We start from the raw sequence: 22917 nt of genomic DNA, 5'->3' as shown, positions 1-22917 counted from the left end.
TTGAGGAATGAGAGAGAGAGAGAGAGAGAGAGAGAGAGAGAGAGAGAGCCTTGAGGAATGAGAGAGAGAGAGAGAGAGAGAGAGAGAGAGAGCCTAGAGGCTTGGAAGTTGGAAGAGTCAAGACTCAAGAGGCTTGAGGGAGAGGTGAGAGAGAGAGAGAGAGAGAGAGAGAGTCTAGATTCTAGAATCTAGATAGTAGGGCGGTGGCCCGCGGGCCTTGTGTGAGAGCCTAGAGCTTGGAACTTGGAAGTTGGAAGAGAGAAGAAGCTTGAGCCTTGAGAGTTGTGAACTTGTGTGTGCTTGTAGCCTTGTAGAGGCTTGTTCTTATATAGATAGGCAAGAGAGAGAGAGAGAGAGAGGAAAGCCTCAAGGGCAAGAGAGAGAGAGAGGGAAGAGCCAACAGCCATAAACGGCTAGAAATGGGCACGCGCAACGGCCAAAAACGGCAGGCGCAACGGCAAGCAACGACTCTCTGCCGTCCCTGCACAGTGCCGTCCCCGTCGCCGTCCCCTGTGAGAGACGTGACTTCCCCTCCGTCCCCTGTGACTATGCCCGAGAAGTATGTCCTTTTGTATGACAAAAGAAACATCTACCCTTCTGCTTGTCCTGAGAAAGCTCCTCAGCACTCAACTTGCCACCTGTCTTGCCTGCCTCCGCTTTCTGGTCTGGAGTAAGCTTAGACGCATTGTTCGAGTTCTTGGAACCAGAGGCTGAGCTAAAGAGAGAGAGAGAGAGAGAGAGAGAGAGAGAGAGAGAGAGAGAAAGGAGGCCTGTGTCTCTGTTATGTAGCACAGCACAGCAACCAATCCTTTTACTCTCCAAAAAGCATGCATAACCAAGTGTTCAGCTGCGCCTGTGCACAGTACATAGCAGCCCGCCTACAGTTCATCAAAAAGCAATAGACAACCAGCAGTGCCAGACCCGCCTGAAGTCTTTTTTCCAAAAACCCGAGTTTAGCGCTGCCCGCCAGCACACCATTCCCAAAAAGCATGAGAGAGAAAGAGGTGTGCCCACCCTCCAAAAGTGTTGAAGCCTCCAAAGTTAGCCTAGGGGTCACCAAAGGTTATAAAACCTTTTAAATTTTAATTCCTTGGCACCAAAGGTTATAAAACCTTTAAGCTTTATTTCTCTTTGTCCCCTTCACACTTGGGGTTGTCCACACATGGGTTAATAAACCTTAGTTTCCTTTTTGTCCCCAAGTATGAACCTTTAAATATATATCTTGCTCATCAACCACCATGCTCACACTTATGCTGCACCAATTTCACAGGGTCATGACAATTAGCCATGGCATGGGCATGCACGTGACACTAAGAATGCATGGAGTGTCCTACACTTTGGGGCCATGTGGGGCAGCCCATGGGTCATGGTTATGGCCCACAAGCCCCATAGCACAGTGACCAGCCCTAGGAGGGCATGGGCAGCCTGTCGGCCAGCTTCTACCAAGCTTGGCCAACATGGCAGCCAACCCAAGGGCTGCACAGCCAGTCGGCCAGCCCATGGAGGGCCAGTCTAGCAGGCGGCCAGCGCACAAGAGCAGCCAAGCAACAGGGCGGTAGCTAGTATATGGAAAAGCACCTACTTAATGAGCATAAAACAGGTCGTGGGCTGTTAATAAACATGCCAACATCCAATAGAACCCACCACAAATCTTTTTGACTATATAAGCATGGCCTTCCTTGCACTTGAGTTGGTGTAGTATGTCCACAACATCCAAGTGCGGGATGTACGTGATAGATGAGCACCCGAGCAATGGCTTAATAAGTGCCTGGGACGACACGACACATTACATCATACAAGAGGGGCACGTGACAGATGAGCACCCGAGCAACAGCTTAATAAGTGCCTAGGACGGCACAACACATTACATCATACAAGAGGGTTACAAATGAGTGCGGGATGCTTCATTTTGACCCCACATCCCCTACACATTGGCAAGTCTAATTCCATCTCTGAGTGAGTACGAGCTAAGTGAGCATGAATATTGAACAAGGGATGCACGTGACAGATGTGAGATTTTTTATCACACCACATGCTTCAGCTATTCCATGGTTATTTTTGTAACTTTGTCAATCATGACTATTTTGTATGGCCTTGCACCTGAGTTGGTGTAGTATGTCCACAACATCCAAGTGTGGGATGCACGTGACAGATGTGAGATTTTTTATCACACCACACGCTTCAACTATTCCATGGTTATTTTTGTAACTTTGTCGATCATGACTATTTTGTCAGGTTTATCTTTTTTGTTCTCCATGATACTATTACTTCATTGATTCATTGTCACACTCTGTCTCTTATAGACCCTTTGGTCTTTTATAGACATCTCTCTCTTTCTCTCTCTCTTAACTGCATTTCAATGCGGTCATATGGATCATATGTGGTCAAATGGCTTGGCTATGACGAACAAGGGATGGCCCTTGGGAGGTGCATTTTCAAGGGTAGGACCGGTGAAGCCTGTAGATCGACCTAGGGCTATTCCCATATGTCACAGGCGCAGTGAGAAGTTATCGGTTTTGCTTTGTCATGCCACCACAATAGCAATGATGAGTAGACGCTGAGGCTGATGGTGGCTGGTGGACCGAATTCCAAGGCTGATGGTGAAAGGCAGTGATTTGATGACTGATTCTGCACAGAATGCAAAGTGACTGGCACAGTGGGTCGATCAAATTCTGCCAGTTAGACATCCATGACATAAAAAAACTCATAGATGTCAAGGACCCAATTTGAACCATCATTGTACCACTCGCGCAGCTGTTTTCTCCTCTCAGCTCTAGGTGGGTTTTTTCCATGATTCCTCCATGGACGCATTGTAACATTTTTGGTCTCATAGACCCTTTGGTCTTTTGTGGACGTTAATAGAACTAGCTTTCTCTCTGTCTAAACACACGCGCATGCATTCTCTCTCTTTTACATACTCTCTCTCTCTCTCTCTCTCTCTCTCTCTCAAACCCTAATATGGCAGTAAAAAAGGAGCAACCTGGTCCAAGAGTGGGGGAGAAACTTCTGTGGAGTGGGCTGAGCAGGAGTCTCTGCGGCTGCCACTGCTGTCGTCGCAGTAGACGTCCGATGTGAAAGAGAGGAAGCGCCCGGGGGCAACCGAAGAACGAAGACGAGGTGGATGGGACAGCGGATAACTCCATGTGGCAGAAGGTTACTAGGCGGAGCAATGAATTCTTTAGATAGATCTAAGTGCCACCCTTTTCGGGAAACATTTCTCTCAACAAATCACAAATCTTCAAATTTTGAAGGAGATTTTTGAGCTAATAGGGGCCTACAACGAGTGGAAAAAGATTTCATTAATTAGTTGAGGGAACTTAATTATATAATTTGTTAAGGTTTGACCTTAGGTTTGACCTTAGTATTAAACTTTACGTAATTATTGCAATTTTTTATTTTTTTTTCCAGCGGTTGCAACTGCTCAAATAGTTGCCCAATGAGATCTTCCGAGAAGGTTATTGCGCCCGCCTTAAATCGTGTAGAGAGAACGCATGGGGGGAAGAGAGAGAGAGAGAGAGGGGGGGGGGGGGAGAGGAGGGGGGAGCACGGTAGGGGTGTTGGGGGCTGCTGGCAACCGTAGAGAGAGAAGGGAGGGAGGTGCCTGTAGAGAAAGGGGAGGAGGAAGGAGGGAGGGCCTGCAGCGTAGAGTGAGAGGCGAAGAAGGGGAGGAAGAGGAGGGGCGGCTAATAGAGGAGAAGGAGAGGAGGCTGGGGTGGAAAAAATGCTTCCATGGGATTTTTCTTTGGATTTTTTTAAAAATATCTATGGACCAGAATCATCGAAAGCTCCGCATATTGAGAAGAGATTAATTTACAGAAGCAGCAAAGCGAGTATGCTCTAAAATACTACTGCCATAATTCAGAAAATAGAATTTACAAAGTAAAAACTAAAATGTTGCAAGTCCAATGTATAAATGTTTGAAGAATTTTCAATAATGTGTGTGTGTTTGTGTGTGTGTTATATGGGGTCTCAGGCCTGACACCAAGTAATGGGCTGGCCACTAGGTACAAGGAAGAGAAGGACATGTATAAGGATATCACGAGGCGGAGGTAAAGACATGTAGGGGTTCTCGTGTGTGTGGGTCGTGTGGTTCAAAGGGACTCTAATTTTTTTGGGAAGTCGTAATTGGTAATTTGCAACTTTGAATTTTGAAAAACACCTTTAAAGGTCTCAAAATCGTAGGGGAAAAAAACCTTCAAATTTTAAAAACATAAAGAAAACTTTTTACAAATATGAGATTGTGTAATTATCACCATAGCGGGTTGTGTTTGATTACAAGTGTGGAGACCAATGCTAAAATTTGAAGCCTTCAAGCCCTTCAAACCTTCTAACTCTCTGAAAATAGGCTTGCAAAAAGAAGGCCATTACTTTGAAAATTCCTCTAAATTTTAGACATAAATACACATATTTTGTTAATTTTTGAAGGTCAAGCTAGTTTATGGCCTTCAAATTGAAGGTTAGGGTAGGCCTTCAAATTTCAGCCTTGGTGGAGACTCTTTAGAAGCTTCCCTTTTTCTCATGTGTACGTGGTCATCACCATCCTCTTGCTCTTCGGTTAATGGTAAAGAGAGAGACAGTAGACAGAGACAGAAACAAAGACAGATATAGACATAAATGTATAAGGTTTAGAAAATTTTTTGTTTAGACTTTAGACTTGTATGGCTTTAGACTTCACGTTCATCATGTGTAAGAAAAAAGGGACTATTTATGCGTCTATTTACGTGGTGGATTTCTAAAATTTTAGTTCTTTTCTTAGCCATTAAAAATTTAAAGACATCTGCCTATATTTTCAAGAAGTGGATATATTCAACTCAAAAAAGAGTTTACTAGTGTGTTGATATAAGTTTTTTTAAAATATAAATATGAGTACGAAAGAGAGTACTTACATGGTAGTAGTAGTAACAATGTGATTAAGTAATTTGATTTTGTGAACACGTCTCTACCCATGAAAGTGTATTAGTTAGAGTCTTAATATCAATGTAAGGTTAATTTCTTCAAAGAGATAAAACTAAAATAAGAAATTTTTATACTAATTTTCATCAATGCCTATAGAGGGAGCATGACTAAAAAAGCAATAACCAATTAGCTATGGTTTATTGAATACCTCCCATTGTTGGATTTGAAGTGCACTTATTCATGGACTTTGAAAACACCATAATCTAGTACCTCCACAATGATTTCAATGTATGAACAATGTATTTAGCCTATCTAGTTTTTGGACAAAACCTCATAAAAAAGGCCCTCCTCAAACATGACCTAGCTAGATCTCAGGCACAACATATAGATGGTGGAGCAATTGGATTGGTTGGTCTTCATTTTTTGTCTTTGCATCCTCTTTGTCTTCTTTTGCTTTCTTGAATTGGATTGGTTGGTCTTCATTTTTTGCCTCTTCTTCTTCTTCTTTCTAGTGTGTGTGTGTGTGTTTGTTGGGGGGGTGGGGGTGGGGGTGGGGATGGGGGTGGGGGAGAAAGAGGAAGAATACCATCATAAAAAGATATAATGAAAAAATCAATGAACCAATCATGAAGGATCATATCTATATTGCATCCATCCAAAATACCAAAATAAGCACGATTTAGTTAGCTTAGGGTATACAAGTGTCACAGTGAGCTCTAATTACTATATATCCATGTCAAAAGGAGGTCAAAGAGAGATTCATTATACCCAATTGTAGCATAAAAAGATTTGAATGAAAAAGAACTAAGTAGAAAATATGTGTTTAGTTATAAGCGCATTAAATTGTTAGCATCACAATGATAATCATATGGTTTAAATGAATTATTTGCCAATAGCTTGCAAAAAAAAAAAGAGAAAATATATATTATATTAAGAACTTACCAACAGTTATATACAAGACTCAGGTACATCACATCCTAAACTCCCACCATATAACTATTTAAAAAACTACAAATCAGATCCCATCTCTCATCCTCCCAAACAAAGGAGGATTGTTACCAAGAAATGTGATAGCCTAGCTGCATACAAGTAGAAATCATAGTGTTTGTGGTGCAGCCTTTTGGGGATTGCTTTTCCATATGCTCCCCTTTAGTCCAAACTTTTACCACTGGTCTTCTTCCCAAAGGGTTCTCAATAAAGGCAACGAATATATAGACAGGCTACTTCTCCTTCAAATACCACCTTTTGGCCTTTGGCCCATACTTAGGCAGTTTAGCCTTTAGCTCCAGACATGTAAAACCCTACCACATGATAGAAATTGTTAGGAAACCTTAGTATGTGCAAGAGCTTCCTCAGTCAGAAGTCATATCATCCAATCTCAAACTGTAGGGCTTGAATCAGCTGCATCACAACCCCATCATTCATTTTATTAACATAATATACATACCAACACTTATGTACACATCTATACATCAATTCTATCACATCAACCCCTTGTTGGCAAGCTTGTTTTTGAAATATTATATTATTCGTAGAGTTCCTTATCTCCCAAAGACAGCAATATCTAATAATACTAAAAACCAAATTGGTAGTCCCATCAGCCACCCATAGACAATCTTCCCAACACCTAGTTCCCCCAATACCCCTACATCCCTATACTGCTTGAAACCCATTTCCCAATCTTGCCTTAGGTCCCTCTAATAGCTCGATTGTCCCAAAAAGCATGTCTCCCATCCTCCAATGCTGATCTACATCTAGGGCAAATCCCAGAGGTGAAGTTCCTCTGTAGCAATTTATACCCAATAGGCAAGGCCCACATACACACCCTCCACAAGAAGATCTCATCTTTCACAGGAATACCCACCTCCCATATCAACTTCCATCTCTTCATCCAGATGCTAGAATCCTAGCTCACCCTCTAGTTTTTATTACAGTACCACACATTCACTTCACTCCTACTCAGCTCCTCATACAAAGTCTTGGTTACCCCTTTATCTAGTTTGAATCCATTAAACTAGGCCCAATCCTTCAGCTAGCAAGTCTCATCAAATGCAGTAGACACCCATCCCCTATCCACTTCCACCCCAATACCTATCTCACCAGCTGCAACTCCCCTATTGAAGACTAAACTCATCCTTCAGCTTTCCTAGCTCCTTCCATCCTACTAGAAACCAATCCCAATAGTTAGCCAACCTCCTCATGCCTTTATTATTCAGCTTCTTAGCTAACTTGATGTCCAAAAAGGCCAAAGGAGGAGTGAATTTATGGGTCCACCGTATCCCTAGACTAAACAGAGAATTCCATGTGGCTGTAGTATAACTATCCCATTTCACCTGCCCCAACACCTCCTTCTAGTTAGCACATAGAAACTTGCAAAAGGGAGAACTTGTAATTCTTAGGGGAGCATAACATAACAACTTATCTTTCCATTCTAATCCCATCCACCTGCCTTTCAGATGCACATCAGAATCCTCAACTAGTTCCCTTAACAACCTGCTCCAAGTCTCCTCTTGGAGTAGGCATTTAGGGAGGTTCAAAGCTATCCTAGCCTTAACATGAATGGGCAGGTATTTTTTAAAATTTGAAGGTGATATTACATTAAAACCCAATTTTTTTCGAGCACTGCAGGCTGTATGCCAATAGTGGGACATATCTTTAAATGTGCAATGTTCACACGTTTTGCTTATTTCTCTTTCCAGCACCTTGACCAAATTGGCCAGCTCTTTTATGCGCATAGATGACTGCATATGTGCGCATTTGACTCGGAGCTATGCACTTGAATGAGTTTTCTTTGAATCTTCTCTTCATCCAACTTTTGTTGCTCAAATCATTTTAGCTTGGCTTTCCTCAAGTTGCTGGTTTACTAGCTTCAAAGCTAGAATTTCATCTGTGTGAGGCCTCTCACCCTTTATCTTTAAATGATGGCCTACTCTCTCTGAACATAGATATACTAATAGGCAGCTTGAATAAAGTTTGTATTAATCTCTTGAGGATAAAAGATGATCGAGAAACCTCGGCTATAATTATTTCCTTATGTTGATCGAATTCCTTCTCTTTACTTGTTATATAGAGCTGCTTTCTTTGTAGAGGCAGGCTCACCTTCTTTGTTTCTTTTTATATAGTAGCTGATTTCTCTTTTTTGCGGCCTTTTTTTCTTTAGCAAAAAAGGGCCTACCTTCTTTGTTTCTTTTTCTATAGTAGCTGCTTTAGCCTTGGCACTACCCATCTTCACCTTCTTGACAAATTGTTGTTTCTCCTTTTGTCGAGATGCAATAGTTTTTGGAGATACTATGTTTGTTTGGAGGAATACCCTGGTATTGCAAATGTAGATAAGGAGCTATTTTTGTTTTGCCAGAATTGGGGTCCTTAGCTCTACCACAGTTATGAAGAAGAGTAGCCCATGAGACTTCTTCCCCTTTGTTTGCTGGCATAAAAACCCCCATAGCCTTCTTAGACATTTATGGATGAGCATGAGCATCTGTGTTAAAATCTCAAAATGTAGCATGTTCACCAGATTAGAGTAATTGCTCTTTGTGGTGCATCCCTTGGACCCAAAAAAACGTCTCCATATCTTCCTTAGAAGTAAAAGGAATCTCTATAGCTCCTTCAACAGTTGGCTACATACAAGTCCTAGCCAGTCTTTATTGCCCCATTCTGTTGCATAGTTGACAGTTGTTCTAGTACAGGGGAATCACAGTTGCCTATGGAGGGAGGAAAAATGTAGGCGTGATTCCACCCAGTTTATTATGTCAGTCAGATGTTACCCAATTAATTATGTCAGTCACATGTTGTCTAGTGAGGAGTGCACGTGCTCCACCACATAGAGAGAGAAGCTGTTGGAAAAAATTATCCAGTGAATAAATTCTAAAATTACCTTCTAGGTAACCATTTTACATTTTATGTGGATCAACTGTTTTTGGTAATAAAGCAAAGTTGACTTGCTGCTTTTGTTGCAAGCCTCATTACTTCTCTTGTATGCTATTTTCGAAACGTGCCTTCATTAGTTCCCTTGTATGCTATTTTTGTCAAGTGTATGTCATGTGTCATGCATGCTTTGAATAGAAGGAAGGATAATCTAACTGTAAATATTTTATTTAGGGATGAGATTTTCATTGAATGTTTTTATTTTCTTACCCTCTTGATTTTTGTTTTCTTTAATTCTAATTCTCATGTCTGTGTACATGAGAATTGGGTTTTCGTTGTATCCCTCAATTATCTTTTTATTTTTCTCTATCACATTTATTATTGGTTTTTCATCTTTCAATCTGCTCTCCAAGCTTTTTTGCTCTCATAATCTATGTTGCTTTATTTCTTCTACAAAAATGGCGGAGTTTGAGAAGTTTTCCCCACCATCCTTATTGGAGCGTGTAGCGTTGTTGCATTCTCTCTCTCTATCGCACCCATTAGGATATCAAGTACTCATGCACCTTTCAGCAAACTGTAGCACCCATTTACATAAACATATTATGTAGTTCCATATGGCATTGTCACTTGTAGCTTATGTGTGTCTATTTTCTCATTGCCTTGTCACCAACATTTGATAGGGGGTATGACCCATCCCTTGGATGAACCTCAAATGTGCAGGATCCTCTAAAGATCTTCAAAGAACAACCTCTTCTTCCTATTTAACCAACACAACCACACACACACACACACACACACACACACACACACACACACACATATAGAGAGAGAGAGAGAATCACTTGTCTTCTATTAACATCACAAAAAGTACTAACTATAATTAGTTATACTTCTCGAGTTTATGAGAGAAGCCTAAGTTTACCTAGTGCAAATATATCTCCCATAGCATCTCTCAAGCCAATCTTGGCTAACTCTTCTACATGATTGCACTTTATAAATTTCTTGGCTACCAAGTTAGAGAAAAATTTCTCATAATAGTTTTTAATGTGATTTACCTTAAAATGTAGATGAACTCAATGGGTAAAATGACCTATTGTTAAACACAAAGTTGGACATGGTAGTCTCGTTGTCGCTAAAATACATCTTCAAAATTATGGAAGACTAAATATAGTCTTTGATCATCAATTACACATGTAGAATAAACATGGTAGTCATGTTGTCACTAAAATACACCTTTAAAATCATGAGAAGATTAAATATAGTCTTTGAGCATCAATTGCACATGTAGAATAAACATGGTAGTCATGTTGTCACTAATTTATAGCTTTAAAATCATGGGAAGACTAAATGTAGTCTTTGAGCATCAATTATGCATGTAGTTGACCAATTATGCATGTAGATGACCTACTGTTAGAAACAAAGTTGGACATGGTAATCACATTGTCACTAAATTACAACTTCAAAATTATGGGAAGACTAAATATAGTCTTTGAGCACATCAATTACACATGTAGAATAAACTTTATTGACTATTGACGATATTGAGCATCAATTACGCATGTAGAATAAACTTTATTGACTACTGACGATATTACCACTTAATTTAATCCCAAAAGTTTTTCCAAGATATATGCTACATAATTTTTTAAGTTGGTGAACTTGGTAGCCTTTAAATCTTAGACTTCATAATATAGTCTAAAATTTAGCTTTGCTTTTTCCGCTTTCATAAGTATATTAAATTATATTACATGTTTAGAATTGTGAGTAGCAAACATGTTATGAGTTACTCTATGCGTACCCCATGATACATGTTTTTGTACATAACATTGGGTGAAAAATGGGTGACAAACATCCATGTGTAATAGAACACCACCTTTGAAAACCTCTAGACTGGACTTCGTTTGTTACTCAAAAAAAAAAATCTAAATTAGCACAAGGATCAACCCAAAGAAAACATAGAAATGCTTGTTGTTGATTGTTTGAAATGTGAAGGAAACCTTATCCTCCAAGATAAAAGTATAATTTACTTGTGTTTAAGCACTTCACCTTTTGTATTCTTGACAATCTTGTAATCATCCATCATTATATAATTATGATGTAATAAGGCATTAGTATTTTTCAAGGGTTTGTCTTGTTAGCCCATGTTAAGGATAATGTAATAAAGCCACACTCTTTTTAAGTCTTGTGACCTAATTTGAAATCTTGGGCGTAATAAAGCCACACTCTTTTTAAGTCTTGTGACCTAATTTGAAATCGTGGGCGTAGCGTATAAGTGACTTCGTTTTACCACTTATTGTACACAATCTTACACATAATTAAAACAACTCTTGGCAACTTTGTGTTAAAAGAGAGTTTGATTGAGAGAGCATTGCAAATATGTGTTGTAACTATGTGAGAGGATGAGATTGAGAGAGTGAGCCATCTTGTGTGACCTAGCAACTATGGTGAGTGACATGCTAGCGGAGCAAATGAGGAGAGCGGCCAAAAGAAGCACCTTCGAGTATAGCTTGGTATGGGTAAGTAATTGATAAGTTCCCCAATAATACTTGAATTTCCATTCTATCTTAGGCCAAGATAATAGGGAGCAATAGCTTTGGCACCATTGTCTCGGTGTGAACGGCTTGTTGCCTTGCCTTTTCACATTTTCTAGCTTAGCACACTTTTGCGATGTGTTTTCTTACCTCTGTTCTTTAAACTTGGCATTACAAAAGAGTGTGTGAAGAAATTAATTTATTTTTTTGTGTTGAAAAGTTTTCTTAATTAATTTCTTTTGCACACAGAAGGATGTGAAGACCATGTAATGCTATGGGAAAACCTTATCAATGGGTGTATTTGCACAGAGTGTGAAAACTATAGAATGAGCGTATTTACATACAAGGGTGAAGACTAAGGAATGGGTATATTTGTAGAGAAGGGTGAAGACTACAAAAATGTTGAAGACTATGGAATGGTATGCGGAAAGCTTATTGATGGGGGTGTATTTGTTTGATTTTGTGTGTGAAGAAAAGAGACGTTTTTCTCTTGAAAATTTATTATTATTATTTTCTTTTGCATTGAAGGGTGAAAACCATGGAATGCTATAAGGAGAAACTTTATAGATGGGTGTATGTTTTTATTTTCTTTTGCACGTAAAGGTTTCATGAAGAGCATACTATTGGGAAACCTTCCCAATGGGTGTTTTTGTTTGATTTTTATTTTTATTTCTTGTTTTTGGTTAATTTTTATATTTCTTTAATTTTTGTTAAAGGTCCTTGTGTAATACGTCCAATTGACAACAAAATTCGATGCACCTAATACTAGAAACCTAAAAAACAAACTTAAAATCTGTATAAAAATCTCAAAAATTAAAGAAATTGTGAACATACATGAAAAACTTACAAATGTACGTGTACAATACATATCACACATTGTACTATATGATATGGCATCGATATAGGATATACCTCAAGCACAACCTGGCGACGACTAGTGCGGTGCTAGTAGACATGTTTACATAAGGCTTCTACACATATTTTTTTATCGTGTTGTTATCCATCAATGGATCAACACTTTCATGTAAAATTACTTTGTTACACTTATTTTAGACTGTCGTTTTTACATGTACATATGATGGTCTAGGACATATATAGAGTGTTGTTATCCATGCTTTGGATCAACACCAGCATGTAAATACGAACAACGTAATCATCTTTTCAAATTAATACAAAATACATATTTTTTGTCAATTCTGAGTACAGTTGGACAAGTACTCTTACCAACAGGCAGAATGGTGTATCTAACTGCAATCAACTGGCTGTACCATTTTGCCCAAATTTCTTTTCCTGCACAAGATGTAGGTATATGCGTCAGTATCTGCGATGGAACTTTACTTTTACCGACCCATATACCGATGCCTATATCGGCGCGCATACCGGTGCTTATGTACCAGGGGTATACCGACGCACATATCGGCATTCGTGGCATTTACGATGCCTTCTTCAGGTGTCAGTAAACCATCATTCCCTTATAGTGAAGAGGGTCATTTAAGCCCACCTCGTTATCGTAGTTGGGTGGCTCGTCACCATGGTCCATCATGACATTATGCAAAACACAGCAAGCATGGATAACTTATGCAAGTGTTTCTATACAAGGACTCCTGATTGTTCCACCCAACTAACGCCAAGTCTCTTTGAGCTGACCAAAAGCACGTTCCACCACAATTCTAGTGGACGAGTGAATGAAATTGAACTTGTTATGCTCATTGCTATGCATTTGATCTTGATGAAAGGGAATAAGGAGCCAAGGGAGTAATACAAACCCACCATCTCTGAATATGTACTTCCTAATACTCAAACCCTCAAACAGGAATGGAGCACCCGATAGTTGCTCCCCACCTTGACACTTACGGTAAAAGGTAGAGTTGCGTAGGACACGCTTGTGATTGCAAGAACTTGGCCACCCCACATTGATATCCAAAAACTTCATGTTTGCTACAAAAATACCCTGTAAAACCATGTTGTGATTTCCATTTTGATCTCGCCATGCTTCATTACTCACATCATCAGGCAGGTTCATTTTGATATGAATGCAATCTATGGAACCATAGCAGTTGGGAAGCCATGAAGTGCCTAAAAACCATCTTCAATCTTTGTGAGATCTCCCTGGGTGTGGGGCCATCGTAACGTGTTCCGCTTAAGGGGGAGAACAAACTCCTTCAGAAAATAAGACACTGTGGATTCCCCACAGCCAACTGCCTCAGTAACATATGCCTGGTTGTTGCCTCATGCAAGGATTATAATCACAATTGCAACTTTCTTTTCCACACTGAAAAGGCGGCCTGGCAATGAACTGAATCGAGCTGGAATTGTCCCTATTGAAGGTCTTCATGCACCAAGTTGCAAATTATGGTGAATAACATGAAAAACAACTTGAAAATTTCACGCCATCATATATCATCATCAACATGAGAGGGGAATGTACAAAATAATTCCACTCTCATGAGAGTGGAATGTACAAAATGATTCCACCAACGGATGGAATCATCATCATCATCATCATCTTCAACATGAGAGTGGAATGTACAAAATGATTCCACCAACGGATGGATGATCTTGGCTTGATGTACCATTGAATGTTCTTAACGTCATTTTGAATCATGTATCGAGGCTGATTTTGAACACCTAATGTTGCCCATAATAGAGGAAGTCAATGCAATAGAGACCAAATGCCACACAATCTGGTATTACCTCAGTGGAGCACATCAGTGGAGCACATCTTACACGGGTTGGAAGGTATTTCTCACGCTGTATTATGGTGGCTAGCGCACAGTCTAAAAGGATGCATGGAAATTTGTTCGAGAGTGTGATTTTTGTAAAAGGTTGGGTTAACCAAATGTGATAGACTAGATGCCACACAATCTAGTATTGCCTCTTAAACTATTTTATAAGCAGAGTCTTGATTTTGTGGGACCATTTAATCCTCCTACTCACTAAACTAGTAATAAGTCTATCCTGGTGGCAACAGATGTACCAAGTGGGTTGAGGCTCAAGCTTTGAGGGATACCAAAACTACTTTTATTGCTAAATTTCCAGATGAGCTGATTAAGACCAAGTTTGCTTGTCTGATTAAATTAGTCATTAATGATCAAGGAGGGCATTTCCTCAATGAAGTAATCATGAGCTTGACCCAACATCACATGATTATCTTAAAAAAAACTATAGTGTATTATCCTCAAACAAATGGTCAAGTTGAACCTTCTAATAAAATTTTGTAGAAAATTCTAAAGAAGGTAGTTAATAGAAACCGGGAAAATTAGAACCACAAGCTGTATTCTCATTATGGGCATTTTAGTTTGCAAGTCACCAAGGCAAACACCATTTTCAATGGTATATGGTTTGGAAGCTCTGGTATACCCATTGAAAACGAGCAAATTATAACCACAAGCTGCATTTTGCATTATGGGCATTCCAGATTGCAAGTCACCAAGGCAAACACCATTTTCAATTATATATGATGTGGAAGTTGTGGTATACCATTGAATTTTTGGTTTCAAGTTTAAGGATACCAATTTTGGCAAGATTGCCTCTATAGTAATTGGAAGAGCACCGCATTCAATAATTACTTACTCTGAGTGAAAAGCGACTTCGAAGTCTATAGATAACTGACAAAAAATTTTTGTGAATCAGCATGCTAAATTTTAAATTTTCGAAGCTGGTAATTTGGTACCATTATACAACTCGTGGGTGGGCCTAAAGCTGAAGTTGAGATGGACCGGGCCTTATCGCATTTCTAGTAAATTCTAAACTTACTACTTTAGATAGTGTGAAACTACCCAAAGCTATGAATGGTTTTAGACTGAAGCCTTGCTTTAGAAATGTGCCTTCATTACTTCTCTTGTATGCTATTTTGGAAATGTGCCTTCATTAGTTTCCTTGTATGCTATTTTTGTCAAGTGTATGTCATGTGTCATGCATGCTTTGAATAGAAGGAAGGGTGGTCTAACTGTAAATATTTTATTTAGGGATGAGATTTTCATTGAATGTTTTTATTTTCTTGCCCTCTCAATTTTTGTTTTCTTTAATTCTAACTCTCATGTCTGTGTACATGAGAATTGGGTTTTCGTTGTATCCCTCAATTATCTTTTTATTTTTCTCTATCACATTTATTATCGGTTTTTCATCTTTCAATCTGCTCTCCAAGCTTTCTTGCTCTCATAATCTATGTTGCTTTATTTCTTCTACAAAAATGGTGGCGTTTGGGAAGTTTTCCCCACCATCCTCATTGGAGTGTGTAGCGTTGTTGCATTCTCTCTCTCTATCGCACCCATTAGGATATCAAGTACTCATGCACTTTAAGCAAACTATAGCACCCATTTACATAAACATATTATGTAGTTCCATATGGCATTGTCACTTGTAGCTTAGGTGTGTCTGTTTTCTCATTGCCTTGTCACCAACATTTGATAGGGGGTATGACCCATCCCTTGGATGAACCTCAAACGTGTAGGATCCTCTAAAGATCTTCAAAGAACAACCTCTTCTTCCAATTTAAGCAACACAACAAACACCTCACCTCCTCCAAAGATCTTCAAAGAACAACCTCTTCGTCGGCTAACACAACAAACACCTCACCACCACTGAAGACGTAACTAGCAACAAAGAAGCCCAATCTCTAGTTCCATTATGAGATTTGGAAACCATAAATTATAGTGGCAAATTATACTTCTAGACCACCAATAGTAATAGTAGCCAATTAAATGGGCTATGATTACAAGTAATGCATGTGTGTGGTTATAGTATGCATGTATGCTATATGCTGCTATGATTACAAGTAATGCATGTGTGTGGTTATAGTATGCATGTATGCTATATGCTGCTATGCGTGTAAGATACAAGGAAGATATACAATCAGCCTCCTCTGAACCACATATAGGGAAATATATAATGTGCTCGGATCAAACGAGACATGAAAACTATGAAATAGTTGATGTCTAGACCGGTGCATTGGTTGGTACTCCTGATTGAGGAGTGAGTATAGAATATCATATAAATTCCCCCTTTGTTTTAAAAGAGGATTGGGTGCCAAGGGTAGTCGCCCGCCTCTGATGAAGTCGTGGAGGCCCCATGGGAAAAAGAACTTCCAAGTTGTCCCCAAGGCGATAGCCTAGTGGATAAGACTTTGGAGTTTCTACGAAAGGTCCCCGGTTCAAATCCTCTTGGGGACACCTTAGTGGGCACTAGGCTGCCATCCACACACCTCAGACTCTTGCACTTTCAAGATCCATGTACTTGGCCGGCTCGTCTTCAGCAAATTGAGCGCTTGCTGCGATTAGGGTCTCCACAGACTCCTTGTGGTAACCCTTGCATGAAAGGTAGAGAACTACTTGGGCGGCCATGCTGTAGAGGGATACGAAGGCCTGCAGGCTAACGCTCACAGCTGCAACACTAAATTTCCAAAGCATTGAAGCATCCTTGGAAACCGAGATCGGAAGAAACAGCGAGCATATGCAGACGAAGAAAACGCTGAGCCAGAAAGCCAGCCATTTGCTTCCATCTAGCAGATAACTGCTTCTCCTCATTGCATCCCAGCCCCACTTCTCTTCAAGAATTGTAACAGGGTTAGCCAGGCTCCATACTATGCTTAAATAGACCAGCCCTACTATCAACCCAAGGAACAAAATGGTCACAGGGATGGCTAGGTTTACTTTGACGGCTGATAATTGAGAGCAAAGAAGATGATCAAGATCATCGCAGCTATGATGATCCCCATAAACGTCGCAAGGAGGCACACCTTGGTGAAGATGATGTTTGTGATAGATCTAGGGATGGCCATCAGAGAGCTTTTGAACTTGAGGCTCTTGTCGAGGTAGCCTCTGCAAATGCTGAAAGTTAGTGGGGGCAGCGAAACCAAAGCGATGAAGAGGGTAAAGATGAAGGTGATGATGAAGTTGAGAGAAGGGTTAGGATAGGGTCGCCGCACGGCAATATTATCATCTTCTTGAGGTGGTGGTAACTGGCCTGTGGTAGCATTGTAGATCACGGAGATGGTGGCTGCAATAGTGTCTTTGTTGGAAGTTGGAGTAAAGGCTACAAGAAAAGCATAGGGGAGCACCTGCAAGAGCAATGCAATACACAAGAAATGCTTGAAGTTGCTGTGGAGAATTTGTGTGGTAACCTTGAGGATGCCAAGGAAGCCAAGGCGCTTCATAGCGGCAGTCATGGAGATTTTGAGAGGAGGAGGAGGCGGCTGTAGTTAGATATCGGGGTGGTTGCCAGCGTGGAGGTTTTTTCCAGCCACGCTGGCGTGGCCACGCTGGCAGCTACCACCCGCCTGTGAATGCGCTGGTTCCACCGCTGGCAGCTACCACCCGCCGCTGCTTTGAATGCGCCATGATAATGCACTCAAGTTCTGCGATTCGGAAGCAAACTCACCGGGGCCCAGCACCTGCGAGAGGCTGTCGCTGGCGTCCTTCCTCAATCCTTGTAACGAGACCGTGGTGGCACCATTGCCGGAGCTTGTAGGGGGCAAGAAGCTCCCTCCCAGCCTACAACGCCAAGGCATTCAAGCAATACAGGTCCTTCATAAGGAGGAGCGGAACCAACGGAAAGGGTCATCTCGACTCCATTGCATCACCGACGGACTCATCGTCGAGACAGTTGGAATACTAGAACTGAAGAAAACAGTTGGGAATCCTCACAATACTTGCACAGGTAGTGTGCCCGCGAATAGACCATGATCGCACCCAACAAATCACCGATTCTTTCCAGATTAGAAATAATGATCAGTAGTTAATGTTTTTTTTTTTCCAATGAGCATTGCTGAGAAACATAGCTCGGAAACAATGACACATTCATTCCAAGCTTGTCATAAGCTTCGAGCAATAGAACAATTCCTACGAGCCTGCACTTCTTGATGCACGTGCAGACTTTGAGGTTGAGCATTTTCCTTGCACCGAAACAATGTTGTAGCTTGGGCACATCTCAATGCAAGTGAAAATCAAGCTACATTGACGAGGCATAGGGTTATTAATATTAATAATCTGTAGTTTGTTAGTTCCACTCTTGTTTTGTATGCAATTCGAATGTTTTTTCTTGTTTTGTTTTGTTAGGTCTGCCAACTGCGTGTGACAGCTCATGAAGCCTTTTTAACTCTAGAAGATGTATTTTGCCAAGTGCTTGTGATGGCTCATGAAGCTTTTTTAACTCTAGAAGATGTACTTTGTTTTTTCAAAGAAGAAACTATGTAACCTTCTACAGCAACATTAGAGTAGGGGCAATGGTGAAGGGCCGCTTTCTGCACCTTGGCTAGATTTTCACTTGTCTTGAAGACATGGAACCGGCAAGATCCTCATTGTCTTGAAGACACGAAACCCTGGGCTGCTTTGAGGTACGGCAGACCACCAAGGGGAGGGCGTTTGAAGAGGGCTAACCCCATGCTCTCTGCAGCAAGCATCTCCAGCGCAAGCAAACACAGACCTCGCACATTTGCGAGCCGTCAACAAAGGAAGCCCTAGAGCAGCATTCGATTTTTTGCACTTGTATGATGAGAACATTACATTGTAGATATTGTACTTAAGATCATTAACAGCTTGTTTAGCTTATACCTTTAATGTCTTGTGCTTTGATGTCTTTAGTCGATAATTCTGAAGGTGGTGGTTTTGTGCAGAAGAGCAGGAACTGCGAGACATTTTAGCTCATTTAGCAACAATCGATGGGCACCCCTGTTCCCACGCATGGTCTTTTTGATGTCTCCGGAATACAATGGAGACTGGTACACAATGAAAGGTCGAAGTACAAAGTGCAAAGAGAAGCTCGTATCCCATGGGATCATGTAGGCGAGTTTGTGAACAGAGAAGCACAAAATCCTGACTTCCCTACAACGTTTACGAGGTACTCCCACCATCATCGCACACCAGGCTCGCTAGTACGGCCATTCAAGGATTCATGGCTTGAGAGCACCATGTAAGTGTTTATTTTCCATTACCTTATTTAAATGATTAGCATGCAAGGCTTTAGACTTATACCCAATTATCATTGCCAATAGATATTGGTGTGCTTTTGGGACACGTTGTGCTTCCAAACGTGTATGCCATGTGCATGAACAATCGGGTGGAAAAGATGTAGAGTGCAAGAGTAATGTGCATGAAAATGAGCTTGACGATGGGGAGTTACATGGTTGTCCTACCATCAATGAAGACAGCGTAAAAGCCTCCACCAAATTAAATGCCAATTTGATCAAGAAAGAGACTAAGCCAAGGCGGCCACCCAAGGCAGCAGGACAGCGCATTCGAGGGTGTCAATGCCACTTCATGGTGAATCGTCTATACTTGGATCCTAGCATCGCAGTTATATCTTATATTAATCCTTTTCACACAAATAAAGAAGATATCATCTGCCATGGGGAGCCTTGTAGGAATGAGGGAAACACCCTTCTTCTCCTCTCTCCATGGATTTCATTGGAAAAAAAAGTTTGGGTTTCTAACTTGTTGTTCAAGGGCTTTACTCCACAACAAGTTTTCGATGCACACATTCAAAGTTTGCATATACGACAAAGCAAAGAGCCCAAATGTCCAATGGTGAGGGATGACTACTTATTGCTCCAAGATATACTCAATATTGAAAGGAAACATGCTATGGAGACATATCAACTACATGATGATGATGCAGAGAGTACAAGGCGATGGTGTACACAAAATGCAGATATGATATTTGTTTACCAGGAGCAAAATCTTCAAGTACAGAAGGAATTCTTTTTAGGGATCCAAACCCCATGGCAAAGAGAGATTTGTGACAAGTTCGGAAATGGAAATTTGTTGGCTATGGACTCCACATTTGGAACGAACAAGTACAAGGTATGCTTCAATTCTTGTCTGTTTTCTGCCGTGTTCAAGTCAAGGTACTTGTACTTACTATACCTAAAATGATGTAGTTCCATTTGTATACAATTCTCGTATTTGACACACATCGCAATGGCATCCCAATTGCGTGGGTTCTTGCCTCAAGTGCCACCTTTGAGGCTGTGCGATATTGGTTGACAAAGTTTCGAGATCGCATGCTTGATTACCATAAATCGTGGCAGCCAAATGCTTTCATGGTGGATGATGCGGAGAGGAAAATTGATGCACTGAGGTAATTTTCCTAACATAATGCATGGTGCTTGGACAATGCTTTATGACCATTGCTTGGATTTGTACCCTCAATACTTGGATTTGTACTCTCAGGGTCGTTTTCAATTTGCCGGTGTACTTGTGCTTATGGCATGTACGTAGGTGTTGGCTAAAACACCTCATTCGAAAGGTGAAAGATTGGCCAACACGTGCGGCCATGTTTCGGATGCTTGGTAACATCATGAATATGCGGGGAGGGTCCTCGTCTTCATATGAGCTCACCAAGGATGAAGCTAGGGAAATGATATGCAAGTTCAAGGAAGATTTTCAAAGTGAGAAGGAGTTCCTCCACTACTTTGAAATGCAGTGGCAGCCTAAAATAGGTGACTATGATCTATTTTTCTTGCTTCAATGTGTTCCCAATGTGTTATGTTCTCTTATGGTCATATATGCTTACAAGTCTTCATCATGTTAGACATGTGGGTGCGTGCGACAAGGACATTGCCACATTCCAATCAAGACACGAATGGTGCAATCGAGGCGTACCATGGAGTTTTGAAGTACAGATTTCTAGGATCTTCTAAGAAAATGGTGGGGCGTCGAGTGGATTGGCTTCTTTACAAGCTAACCACAGCTTGTGTACCTCATTATTGGTACATACAAGTTGTGAAGGAAGGGGGATTTAAGAGAAACAATGCCATTGAGAAGGTAGTGGAGAGCTCGCATGAACGAGCTCTCAAAATTCCAGATGATTATGTGTCATTCATTGGTAGCAACATGAAGGCAGATGCTTATGTTCGAAGCCTCTCCAATCCAAACCAAGTGTACACCGTCTACAACTCAGATTGTCAATGGGCATGTTGTACATGCCATTGGTCCGAGCTTGGCAACATATGCAAGCATCAAATCAAGGTGATGCTCATGGCCGGTGTTCAGGAGCAAGGTATGGTGTCACATTGTGTGAGCATGTATGAAGATAGTGCCTTGGAGATGGTCCCGAGGAGACTACTTGAGATTAAGCCTGATGACCTCAACATCGGAGTGCCACTTGAGGATGATGCGAGCTTGGAGGAAGGGCACAATTGTGAGGATGCATCTTCAAAGTCTACACAGAGGTCAAGCTTGAATCATTTACATGACACTTTCCAACAACTTGTGGATTTTGTGCAGGATGATGCCGAGCTTATTCATGAGGCTACCACTAGCATGAAGAAGACACTTGGGCAACTACATACATTGAAAGCACAAAGAGAGGAGGGCATTGAGCTTGCAAAGTCTTTTGTACGAACTAGAGATGGCTTTGGGAATAGCTTGAAGAGAGCAAAGTCTTTCATTGAGAAAGGGATCAACAGGAAGAAGCGCAAAACAATGGATGACAATCAAGTTGGCACCTCCTTCATTGCTACAGTTAAGGGTAGACGCCCCTCCATGCAAGCCAAATTGGATGCACGTGCAGTTAAAGAGTCGATGCAAGCAACAATCGAGCTAGATGGCAATGACGCCCAGATTACATGATGGCATCTATATGTATGAATGTATAACCATTGTATCATGAAGCCCATATTACATGAAGGTGGATTTTCAAATCTATATTGGCTCTCCATTGTGATTTACAAATTGTTGTTCTAAGGTTTGGTAATGTACAATGTAGGCTCTCTCTATCTCCCATGTCTACGTTCTGAAAATTGAAAACCGATCTGAAGCATAAAACTGAAAACTGAAAATGTCAAAATGTCATCAAAAAAGTAGGGTCTTCAAAATGTCATCCAAAACGTAAACCCCATGGCAAAAAGTACATAATGTCATCATAATGTCAAAATGCCATAAATGGAGATAGGCAGCCCTTAAGCGCATGTGTTCTTCCCTAGAATAGGCTCCACAAAAGCGGCGTCGTTCAAAATCCAAGCCTTCATTCACATGAGGTTGTGAATTTCAATATAAGTAAATTTGAATTTCAAAATAAGTAAATTTGAATTTCTCCTTTAATTATAGTAATCAAAATGGTGGTGTATGGAGGCATTGAATATCAAAATGGTGGTATGTTATACAAGTGACTCCTCTATCAAATGGTGGTATTTATGAAAATGGTTTGATGCACTAGATATAACATTTCTTATAAGGTTAAAGGTTTAGTTCTCTTCTTGGCATCCTCTTGGAGGGTAGATGTAGGCTTGGTTAAGTGGCGTTGCATCAATGATAAGGCTTAGGTCTTCAATACAAAGGGATTTTGAGGTTAGCGATTTAGTTTATCAAGTATAAAAATGGCCTTTAACATTGTTGTTGATGACTTAGGATTTTGATGATGAAAGTATTTCCCTCACTAACTAAGGTTGGTTAAGAGGGTTTCTTGAGTAGACATGTCATCATGGAGAACTTTGATAGAAAAAATATTTCATCATGGAGAACTTTGATAGCACCCACTCCACATGTCTATGGATAAAACTCTAGGTAAAATGGGGTGTCATAGATACATGAAAAATGAATCATAGCCATTTATCTATAGCCATCATTTGGAGAGGTAAACCCTTGAAAATTATTGAATTCACACATATTAAATTCAACACTTATTTATT

At 40.6% G+C, this 22917-nt stretch overlaps 3 protein-coding genes across 3 annotated transcripts in view; 2 read left to right on the top strand and 1 right to left on the bottom strand.

Annotated features, from left to right (window-relative positions):
- The window catches only part of EMB2799 (NAD(P)-binding Rossmann-fold superfamily protein), a 52523-nt gene extending 49320 nt beyond the window's left edge, over positions 1-3203 (bottom strand). Inside the window, exon 1 of the mRNA XM_086801521.1 lies at positions 2981-3203. Coding sequence (XP_086657647.1) covers positions 2981-3143 — 163 coding nt within the window. The 5' untranslated portion in view covers positions 3144-3203. The remainder of the gene's footprint in view (positions 1-2980) is intronic.
- Positions 3204-17482: 14279 nt separating this feature from the next.
- Positions 17483-20370, top strand: LOC147636095 (uncharacterized). The gene is made up of 3 exons (XM_086802075.1): positions 17483-19199; positions 19282-20089; positions 20167-20370. The coding sequence occupies exons 1-3, from the start codon at positions 18949-18951 to the stop codon at positions 20368-20370; spliced, it is 1263 nt and encodes a 420-aa protein (XP_086658201.1). The 5' UTR covers positions 17483-18948.
- An 89-nt stretch (positions 20371-20459) lies between these two features.
- Positions 20460-21932, top strand: LOC147636094 (uncharacterized). The gene is made up of 2 exons (XM_086801091.1): positions 20460-20727; positions 20820-21932. The coding sequence occupies exons 1-2, from the start codon at positions 20562-20564 to the stop codon at positions 21857-21859; spliced, it is 1206 nt and encodes a 401-aa protein (XP_086657217.1). The 5' UTR covers positions 20460-20561; the 3' UTR covers positions 21860-21932.
- The last annotated feature ends 985 nt before the right edge of the window (positions 21933-22917 follow it).

The sequence above is a fragment of the Cibotium barometz genome, chromosome 8, assembly GCF_041138505.1.
Source record: "Cibotium barometz isolate CiBa-2024 chromosome 8, ASM4113850v1, whole genome shotgun sequence".
Lineage (NCBI taxonomy): Eukaryota > Viridiplantae > Streptophyta > Polypodiopsida > Cyatheales > Cibotiaceae > Cibotium > Cibotium barometz.
This window is presented reverse-complemented; position numbering and strand designations above follow the sequence as displayed.

Excerpts from the sequence above, each read along its gene's own strand:
- LOC147636094 (XM_086801091.1), top strand. The coding sequence starts at position 20,562 with ATGTTTCGGATGCTTGGTAACATCATGAATATGCGGGGAGGGTCCTCG. Across the intron at positions 20,728-20,819 it reads GCAGTGGCAGCCTAAAATAG|ACATGTGGGTGCGTGCGACA; the intron begins GTGACTATGATC and ends TCATCATGTTAG.
- LOC147636095 (XM_086802075.1), top strand. The coding sequence starts at position 18,949 with ATGGGCACCCCTGTTCCCACGCATGGTCTTTTTGATGTCTCCGGAATA. Across the intron at positions 19,200-19,281 it reads TCATGGCTTGAGAGCACCAT|ATATTGGTGTGCTTTTGGGA; the intron begins GTAAGTGTTTAT and ends CATTGCCAATAG. Across the intron at positions 20,090-20,166 it reads TTGGAACGAACAAGTACAAG|TTCCATTTGTATACAATTCT; the intron begins GTATGCTTCAAT and ends AAAATGATGTAG.